This window comes from Triplophysa rosa, linkage group LG10, assembly GCF_024868665.1.
Source record: "Triplophysa rosa linkage group LG10, Trosa_1v2, whole genome shotgun sequence".
Lineage (NCBI taxonomy): Eukaryota > Metazoa > Chordata > Actinopteri > Cypriniformes > Nemacheilidae > Triplophysa > Triplophysa rosa.
Window position 1 is genome coordinate 4031198 of NC_079899.1, and position 10756 is coordinate 4041953.

Below are 10756 nucleotides of genomic sequence, written 5' to 3' on the forward strand. Positions count from 1 at the left end.
CTGGCTTGAGACATCTTTAAAATGCTGCATGATCAGAGCAAATCAGAGACTCGCGGTTGGGTAACAACAACCTAACATAGGTTAATTTACAACCCAACGGTTGGGTCTGTCCTTATTTTACCCAATGGGTTGAAACAACTCAGCCTTTTAGTAAGCAAAAAAGTATAGGGAAAGAAAGTTATTAGCCTAAATGTAAAATATTTCTCCACATACTCAAATTTAAAATATGAGGGGTATCACATTTTGATATTCGTTATGTTACAGGATACTGCGTTCAGGATTATGATTGTATCACATTATTTTGAACAAATAAACAACAACAAACAAAGAAATGTATTTACAAAACATGAAAAGTCAGTTTTCAATGTCATTTGTTGGTTTGTTAAATAATTGACAACATTCAAGGTTTAATTGATCCTTCTATGTAAATGAAGAAAAACTGAAAATTGTCACTGAAAAATCAAACAGAATTTAGAAAGGAGTTAAGAAAGCTAAACCCTAAGAGAGAACTGTACCAAGCAGTACAAGCACAAAATTGATACATTCTGTATGTCAACAGCGCAACCGATAGGATTAAACATGAAATTAAATACTGTATATATAGATCTGAAGTACATTTATGTTGCTAAACTCTTAAATCACTAAGCACTGATTAGATCTCTGAATTGCTGAAACAATTTCCTATGTGCACACTTTGGTCTTACTAGTGCTTAGCGAATTGGTTTGGAGCATTATCAGCACTATCTTGGGATGATCTTCATTTTTCTTGGTTTCAACGCGGTTCAAACATTCACAATGTTTGCCATCTTCTTTGGTTATGACGCAACATGCCTTTCCCAATATTGGCTCAAACTGTCCCTCCTTTACATTTACCTCTCTTTCCACACCGTGTCAAGCAGGGGGATTCAAAAGTTTATTCTGAGCCCTTCCACCACAGAAAACACCGTGTGCATGCTGTGGCTCAGACCATAGATGAGCCAAGAGATGACGGCCTCAAGAATGCAGGAGACCCGGTGAAAGTGCCGTTTGATCGATCATCAGGTGCATGTCTGCACTGGTAAGTGCCTCATAGCTCTTGACCAGAAGAGAAGATGAGAGCACTGTGTTATGACACCGGGCAGGGGTCTGTTCTCTCGACTCTTTAATTATGGGCTGGTGGTCATAAGTGTTGACCTCCATAGCTACCCAACGGCCCTGTCAGACACCATGCGGGAGAGAGAAACATTCTTTGGCTCCTCCTACAGGAGGACAAACTTCTGATCTTACAGAGCAACATCGATTTCACACACACCACTTTTAGAGCAGAAATGTGAAACAACAAAGCAAACAGTTTTATTGCTACAAAAAACAGTTAAATGCTACAAAATAAAACGCTCTCGGCTTTAAATATGTGGTTGTGTTTTCTTTACCAATGACCCAGACTGTGCAAATGGGGGAGGGGTGCATGTTACTTTATCACCTTGAGCCAGACAGGTAAGTAATATGGTAATGAGAATGTCTGCAAGGATTTCTTCTCACACTGGGGGTTAATTGTTGTTATAGGGGCAGAAGGTCAAACGAAGAAAGACTTCTGCGAATCATATGCAGTTTTTCACAAACAAACTTTAAATGATTTATTTGCATCGGCACTAAGTGTAAACATCTTATTCATGTTCATTTTTAATGAAGTGAATTTCTTGCAGCCTCATCTGAAAGAGCACCGCATTAAGGTGTGTTTGTTTTATAAAGCAAAGCAAATCATTGCATACTAGACCAAGAACGCATTTTATACAAATTGCAAGTTATCTAGCAGGTCAGATGTGCAATGTAAAGAAAGGGTTCAATTCCAAAATTATTTCTATATTTATTTTGACATTATTAGATTTGACTGCGTTAGGTTACATTCATTTCAATTTGATTTTAAGAGTAAATTTAGCTGTAAAGATAACAACTGCACTTTTTTAAAGTGTGGATACTATCCACAAATATCTTTCATTACTTTCATTGTTTAGTGCTTTCGCTTATGTAATGGAGCCCACCCATGAACACTACACAGCCAAAAAAAGCTACACTTGCAGCAAAAACATTATAAAGAAACCTTCATTTTTAACAGTGCACGTTGTTTTCATTCTATTTATTTCTCTGTGACTCAGAACATACATTCGCTCTCTACTCCCTTCTCTGCGTCACTGTAGTGTGGTCAACCCATATGATGAAATCTCCAAAGACTTTGTAATGGATTACATGTGCTTGCTGTTGAACCGACACACGATACGACAGTATCCAAAGTCCCACTGAGGAAAGCGTGCGTGAATTCAACAGATAATCAGATCTGTGGGGTTTATGCGAGGTGTTCGGTGTGAGGAGGGTGTAGGGGAGGAGGCACGAAGACTTTATAGGGCGGACCCATAAAAACAGCCTGTAAGTATGCACGATCAGTCGGTGCGCTTCTCCCGTCTGGAGAACTCTTGGACATCTTTGGAGCTACAGAGATCACACTGTTTAGGGTCCTTCTAGGGGATTTGATGGGGAATTAATGACTTCAACATTTCCTCCAGGGCTTTGGACTTTTGTTGTTTGAAGTGTCCTCTCTTTCGCCGTCTTCTCATCCTACGGATAACGTTTGCACCGCCACCAATGGTAAGTCGTATTTTAAAGATAGCCTATTACAAAGTCACCAGGTGTAGTGTTGCGATATTTTAATATAGTCACGTATAAGGGCTAGCATGGCGTGTGTGCGCTAATTCGAAACATTTTAAAAGCGTTTTACGCATATTACGCGCGTAAGCGATTTGGTTACTTTGCGCAAAAATTTCCAGTGCGTCCCAGCGACGCGAAAACTAAAAACGCTCTTTTTAAATCGAAAGACCCGTCTGCGCGTCCAAATATGCGACGCGACCAACTACAATTATGATCAAACGCGCTACGTTCAAAATGAAGAGCGCGCAGCGTTTACGAATGATACACTGGGTATGCGCATGCATGAGAGCAGCCGGTTGCAAAGAGCGTTCGCGTCTGGTTAGATACATTTTTCCCTTATAATAATAATAATCCCAAAAAAGTATTTGGCATTTGCTTAAAACACTGTAAGAAGCTTTCATGAACTTTCTGGCATTTTCTTTAATTTTCTTTTTATAATGACAGCGTTGTTACCAATTTACCACAGTTGTTATTGAATTAAAATAATTGTAAAACTGATATTTTGGAGTAGCATAACCTTACGAAAATCAGCCATGGTTTTACCGTGGTATTTGTAGTGAAATCACACGTTTACTACGGTCTCACAACAGTAGAAACAGTTTAACCATGATATTAGGAGTAAAATGGTAAATGGCAATCAGACTGCCAAAGAAAATGGATCACTACACTTTTACTATAATAGAACCACGGTTAACTTAAAAGCATGAACGTATCCTATAAAACGTTAGAAAGTCTGTTTTAAATACATGTCTGGCTAACCTTTGCATTGGTTTTATACAACAAGAAGCATTCTTGCCTTTAATCTCAATTTAGTGATAATTTAGAGTAACTGTTTCTGTTCTCAGTTCTGCAAAGTTTAACAAGGAACGTGTTTGCAAACTGGGGGAAAGGGTTAAACATCTTTGAGCAGAGTAAATCTGAATCAGTCCGTTTGACCCGGAGACCTGTGCCGTGTCTCAAATGAGCTGGGGTGAAGATTGATGCCTCAAAGTCAAGCATTAGCACCGTCTGGGATTTTCTGAAATGAATTATGACAAAGAAACATTATTACACTGAACCACACGGGTATAAAATGTCTGGTGCATGGAGATTATTTATCATTAGCACAAATATGTGTAACTTTCTATTAAAAGTGTGTTATTGACTAGAAGTTATCTGAACGTTTGCTTCATGCTATTTTGGGAGGGTACCACATGTCATTTGCAACACATCTGTGTAGTTTTAATCTAAAGGCCATTTTAGGCCAGTGATGTCTGAGATTAACAAAGCATGGCAAATGTATAGTCCTGGCACCAAGTACTCATCATTGTGTGCCCTGTCCCACAAGCCTAAAGAACCACGTGTACAATCTAAGATCATTCTGCAGGGTTTGTGTAGAGCTTTTCCTGGTTCTGCCAAATTAAAGGAAGCAAACTGCACATGCTTTACAACAGCACATGCTTCATCCTCAAACACATCAATAAGAGATCCTGTAAATATTTAGGGCAGCATTCGTGGGCTTTTAAACAAGAGTAGGTGGTCTGAAGTAACCGGTTGTTTCATATGTTCTCACATGATTGAGTCTTTACGTTTTTTTAAAACTTGTAAATGCAATGTAAAGACCCTAACCCACAATGTATCATCTTAAATAACTGTCTTCAGAATAGAGACAGAACACAAACAACATCCTAATCTATCCAAACTGCTCAACTGTTGCTTGACTGTGTGTGGACAGACCACAGAGAAATAAAATACAGCACTCGTGGCCACACACACATAATGTTTTTGTTAATATGCATCATTGCTGTTGTAATGCTTGGACTCGCTCCAGTGGAACTAGATCCAAGAAATGACAAAGTACAAGAGCTGCTTGGCTCAAGCGTTAAACTCAGCTGTGGATTTAGTGATGCCTTTGTTTTCTGAGACCTTTCACAAACACTTGTGATTGTTATTACTGCATATTCTCCATTCACTTCCATTAATCGTTACAGATGTGTCGTGGGTTTGAAGGTTTGCACCAAAATAAGGCTAATGTCTCTTTTGGTTGGAATGGGTCTACTGTTGACGGAATGAACAGATCCTTGAGTTGGTACACTGTAACAGGGTCTAGCTAAAGACTATTCATAAGGGATTTTAACCTGACGTTGCAGACCGTTATTAAAAGAGGCAGTCTTATAGAACACTGTGTTGAGAAACCAACCTCTATTTTGATGTAAATCGGAATTGCCGTCCTTTCAGGTGTTTCGCGCCTGGTTCTTAAAGGAGCATCTGATACACAAGCTGCATCTCATTGGTTGAGCTGTCTGTCTTTTCTGGAGTGTTTGGCATATTGCTCTATGGGTTCTTAGTGAATCTATACCAGTGCTTACGTGCAACGTTTGCTCTATAATAATATAACCAAACAAAACGTTTGCGTTCCTTGTCTTTCAGGAAAAGAGCCTCGCCAGAGTTCTTAAACTGCCTTCCAGGAGCAAGTAACCTTTGCCTGAGGAACTCGTCCTGGATCAGCTCTCAACAAACATGGACTGTTTTCCCATGCTTTATTTTCTGTCGGTAAGTGGACCACGCCTATCGACATTCATGCATGTAACAGGCTTGTTACATATTGGGGGCAAATTAAAAAGCTTAGTCATTCTTTAAAAAAAAATGTTATCTTTTTTGATTTTAGCACATCTACTATAAACCATTAAAATGTGCACGCTGCAGGTTAGTTGTTTGGTTGTTCAAACTGTAGTTTGCTTTGACCATTATTAAATAAAATTCAACTAGCATTGTACTTACAGTTTTAAGTATGTTCTTGTTAACAGGATAAAAGATGTGTAATTATAAGCTATTCAATTGTAAACATGTTCAAACACTTATTCGGGGTGACATAAATACTCAAGCTTGGTTATGTGCATAACACAACACAAGTACGCATCTTCAGCATTGTTGCAAGTTGCTCTATAGTTGGCAATGGCACAAACTGTTGTCTACGGTCATTTTCTCTTTTAGGTCAACAGTAGGAGTAGCAATGTTACAATGTTACTAACAGGTTTAGTACTGGACACAACAACGGTTCGATGGTCTGACCATTTTTGACAAATTGGTCACACTAGTTTTTGCGGTTTAGCCCATGCCGTTTTATGTCGAATCAGCGTCTGATTAGCCTATATATTTATATATAAATTACATGATAATAATTGACTTTTATATGACGTATTCTATATATTATTATCAAATATTTGTGCTAAATTGTACGTTTTAATAATAGAATATAATAGATTAGAATAGAAACGTATGTGCTAGTACCACAGTCTGCTTTTGTCAACGCTATATCTTCAGCGTTGGTTTGGTTTTTACAGACTTTAAAGATGACATTAGCCAGCTTTATTCTCTTTCTCTTTAAAGACACAAATATTTGAAGGGAACTCTATCGTCCCCTGGAACTCCAAGATTTAATCACTGCAAGAAGCCAAATTAAAATATGCATGCAGAGCTGCACATGCTGCAGTGTGTTGGCCAAGCATTTGGAACCCAACTATTTCATTCGTGTCCGTTAAACACATTGTTAAATTACTGAAAGCATTTCTTACCGTATTTTTTCGCCAGAGACATCATGATTATTCCTGGTAATCGAATGCTGATGGTCATTTTATTATGCCAAGTCCTACTGGGAGAGAGCAGCTATGCTAGTCTAATATCTGAGGAGGGGAAAAAGAAGGTGTCAGCTCATCATCTGGCTCAGAGTCATGACCTGCTGCTGGACTTTGAAGCCACGCTGCTGCAGATGTTCGGGTTGCAGAGGCGACCACGACCCAGTAACTCAGCAGTTGTGCCCCAGTATCTGCTCGACCTGTACCGCCTGCAGTCCGGGGAGCTTGAGGATGCCGCTGGCCACGACGTCAGCTTTGATTATCCCGAGAGGTCTACGAGTCGAGCAAATACTGTGAGAGGATTCCATCATGAGGGTAAGACCACCAACATACAAACAACAGATGAAACATCTTTTTGAACTTAACGTTTAAGAGCAGTTTACAGCGCTCGGCGTTTCTGAGTAAATTGTTATGTAGCTCTTTCTAAGGGGCTTTTCTCAACACGTATTTCTATAAAAAATGATCAAGCTGATAGTGGGTTGTTGCATGTTAAACAGATTATTCCTTTATATAACAAAAGAAGCCACAGTAGATTAGTTGTTGTCTGGTTGTTCTAAAGCAAATTCATGTGTTTCAAAAAACACTCTGGTTTAAAGTAATTTTTTTAATATTAACTTAGAAAATTAGTCGAGCTGTTGATTTTCCCAAAAAGTTAAAGCTGGCCCTTTCAAAGCATTGCTATGTTTGAAAATTCCGACCAACATCAAAGCGTGTAACAACCATCAAATTAATCGCATACGTTTATGGGGCGGGGCTATCTGTTTGCCCAACCAATGGCAGACAGCAGAAATGTTTGGAAAACACGCAATTCCATTTCGTGCCTTTATTGTTAGATAAATGTGATTGTATCATACTGCAACATATTTTGATGCTTTAGTCAGACTTACTGTGTCATTAAAAGCAAAGATTGTGACATCATTGGACGTCATTTTTGGCCACTACTGTATATATCAATATTGTAGATAAATGTGTAAGTAAAGAATTTGTACCAGTTATGAAAATAAAAAGGATGATATTGGGATCAATTATGAATTTGCAATTGATAGAGGAATCAGTGCCCTGATCTATTTTTCTTTCTCCTCTCTAGAGCACATGGAGGAGCTCCAGGCAGATGGGTCATGGCAGACTCCCCTGCGCTTCCTCTTTAATCTCAGCAACATCCCTGAGGATGAACTCATCTCCAGCGCAGAGCTTCGTCTCTACAGGCAACAGATAGATGATGCAAGCTCAGATCCCCAGCACACAGGGGACGAGGGTCTCCATCGCATAAACATTTACGAGGTGTTGAAGCCTCCACGGGCTGGGCAAATCATCACGCAACTCCTGGACACCCGATTGGTGCGCCACAACTCGTCCAGGTGGGAAAGCTTCGACGTGGGCCCCGCCGTACTGCGCTGGACCCGCGACAAGCTCTCCAACCACGGCCTTGCCGTGGAGGTTGTGCACCTGAACCAAACGCCCCGCCAGCAGGGGCGCCACGTGCGCGTAAGCCGCTCCTTGCACCCGGTTCCAAGCGAAGACTGGGACCAGTTTCGCCCCCTTCTGGTCACGTTTGGTCACGACGGCAAAAGTCACCCGTTGACGCGCAGGACAAAGCGCAGCCCCAAGCAAAGGGGTCGAAAGCGCAATCGCAACTGCCGGCGACACGCGCTCTATGTCGACTTCAGCGACGTGGGTTGGAACGACTGGATCGTGGCGCCCCCCGGGTACCAGGCGTTCTACTGTAATGGAGAGTGCCCCTTTCCTCTGGCCGATCACCTGAACTCCACCAATCATGCTATCGTACAGACGCTGGTTAACTCGGTAAACACCAATATTCCCAAAGCCTGTTGTGTCCCCACAGAGCTCAGTGCCATTTCGATGCTCTACCTGGATGAAACGGACAGGGTGGTCCTGAAAAACTACCAGGAGATGGTGGTTGAAGGGTGTGGCTGCCGCTAGCCGGACATAAGGATGGTCAGCCACATTTACACCTGAATGACCATACCTGGACGATTATTTATAACTTTTTTGTTGAGATGTGTGTTTGTCCCATTTGTCTCCTTGACCATATGATCATATATTTTGACAAAAATGATATATGTAAAATATATATATATATTTATAGCAACGTAATTATAACAAAAAAACTAAAGTGTCCTTATTTTGAATATAATTAAGCTGTACAGCTTTTCATAATGTATATCAGACTGTGTAAGGGTTTTTTTTATGAGAGAGTTAGAAAAAATACCACTGAAATGTTTATTTACTGGTAGTATTTATTTGTTTAATACAGTGCACATTTAAAAAGATGAAATAGTGTGGCACAGATTCCCAACCGACCTCTTATTTGATCCAAAGCATGATTTGTGTACTTATAAAAGAGCACTGTGTGAAATCCCAGGAGAACTGTTGTTACTGCTTTATCAGTCCAAGGAATCAGATATGTTGCGACTGTAATGTTTTCCTTCAGTTGATAGTAGATGATGCACATTGTTCATTTTTACATAAATTGTGAACGTTTCAAGCAACACAGTGAGAATAATAAAGGTTGTGTACTGTTCTGAGCTGAGTTTCAGTCAACGCAATGTTTTCTAAACACACTGAAGTACAGTGTTCCCAATTCACAGAGAGGAGTTTTCCCTCATAATTTACAAAACCAGATTTAAAGCAAAACCTTTTTTCAGTTGGTCTTGAACTGCCATGTGTATAAGTTTGTTCACGTAAACACCACCTTTTAAAACACAGTACAATTGTATTTGGAAAAGTGTGCAACACTCGTATGAAATAGTCTATTTTATGTGGCTTAAAAAAAGTTGAAATTCGTTTATACATGTGTCTTATTATTTGAGTGACAAACAGACAATATTTCATGTTGTTAAAATATACTATATTATATTGATAGGATATTGTTTTTTGTGGAAAAACATACAAATTGCTGACTTTAAAAGGCAATTCTTAGAAATAATATTATATAGATTATTCTCAAAAGTCTCATCATGGTAATAAGTCATTTGAATAAAATGTGCACTTTTTTGAATAAGCAACAAATGACCTTGTCCGAGTGTCACTACTGGAGAATCCCACATACAGTAATCTCTCAAAGTAAACCCTCAGGTCAGTTCTACTATCAAAAGAAAGATAAACTATAGCGTGATAAACTGTGTCTCAATTGGTAGAGCATTTTGTTTGCACTTAGCAATGCAAAAGTAACGGCTGCGTATTCCAGGGAATTAACAAACTGATCACGTGTGCATCTTGAATGCACAGTTTGAATAAAAGAGCTAAATGTAAAACTAACACCTCCCCTCCCCCAGACCCCCCTCCAAAAACTGTATTGCAGCAAAAAATGTGAAGGAACTAAAGTGAGTAAAATAAGTAGTCATGAATAAACTACATGTGTGTCTGAAATAGGCCTAATTTCTTTCATCATAGATTAAGTATTAGGATTAAATCCATATTAATTTACATTATATATGTTTTTTACTGTATGATTACACAATATGTGCCTATAGGAAATTGGAGTGAGAGACAGAGGGGACCTGGATCAGGTCATAAAGGAGACAGCGCATCCTCCGGGTGCAGTAAATGCATCATCTAAGGCGCAGTCTGCATTAATACAATAGCGGCTAGACGGCACGCAGCGGTGAGACTCAATGGCATTGACACTTGTGCAGACGCGGCGATGCGGCGCGGCGCGCCGCTCCGATCATCACGTCGCGACGCGAGGGCAAATGAAAGGTGAGTGTGAGGCCCCAGACGCCCAGCAGACTAATCAATCACTCTCATTTACTGCCCGTGTTTCTCGATAACGCCAGCGGAAGCGCTTTGAACTCGTTTGCCGTCATTGACCGGACATGATTTACTCTTGGTAAATCGCGGAAATCTCTGCTGCCGTTTACGTGTTGCATTAATAACACGGGTTGTATACAGAGTTCCTGTTTTAATACGGAAGAAAACCTCGTAACTCCAAATCGGTTCAGAATCAAACAGGATCCTTTTAGAGGGACTTGTAGGATCATTCATAGGCGGTTTGATTCCTAATGGACATGAAGTAGCCTTCTACTAGCAATTTACTTCCTGAGCAGTTACTGGATTTTATTAGGGAGCACAGTTCCAATACAATACAATAGTGTTTTGGGTTTAGTGTCGTTTTAAGTGTCCTTGCCCCCTCCCAAATCTTTTAAGTGTCTAAAATGAATATCAGGTTTTAGTAAGACTTAGGGTTGTGGGTTCGATACCCAAGGAAAACACACACAATAAAATGTTAAACCTTGAATTCTGATGTTTGGGAAAAAGATCTGCCAAATGCATACGTGTCTATTGAAAAGAAAAGAAAATTACTGCTAGATAAAGTTTAAACTAGTAAATGTTGTGTAATAAGTGTACTGTGTACTGTTTTGGAATAAACAGTATATTTGGGTTATTTATTCTTAGAAAATGGTCCCAAAGGTGTCTAACGATTAGCAATATACTGCATGTGC

At 39.7% G+C, this 10756-nt stretch overlaps 1 protein-coding gene across 1 annotated transcript; it reads left to right on the forward strand.

Moving 5' to 3' along the window:
* Window positions 1-2275: 2275 nt before the first annotated feature.
* On the forward strand, window positions 2276-8844 carry bmp4 (bone morphogenetic protein 4). The gene is made up of 4 exons (XM_057344865.1): window positions 2276-2619; window positions 5089-5211; window positions 6250-6608; window positions 7381-8844. Exons 3-4 carry the CDS (start codon window positions 6257-6259, stop codon window positions 8232-8234), a joined length of 1206 nt encoding a protein of 401 aa, XP_057200848.1. The 5' UTR covers window positions 2276-2619; window positions 5089-5211; window positions 6250-6256; the 3' UTR covers window positions 8235-8844.
* Window positions 8845-10756: the final 1912 nt, after the last annotated feature.

Coding starts and splice junctions, on each gene's coding strand:
- bmp4 (XM_057344865.1), top strand. CDS start 6,257: ATGATTATTCCTGGTAATCGAATGCTGATGGTCATTTTATTATGCCAA. Junction 6,609..7,380: donor GAGAGGATTCCATCATGAGG/GTAAGACCACCA, acceptor TCTCCTCTCTAG/AGCACATGGAGGAGCTCCAG.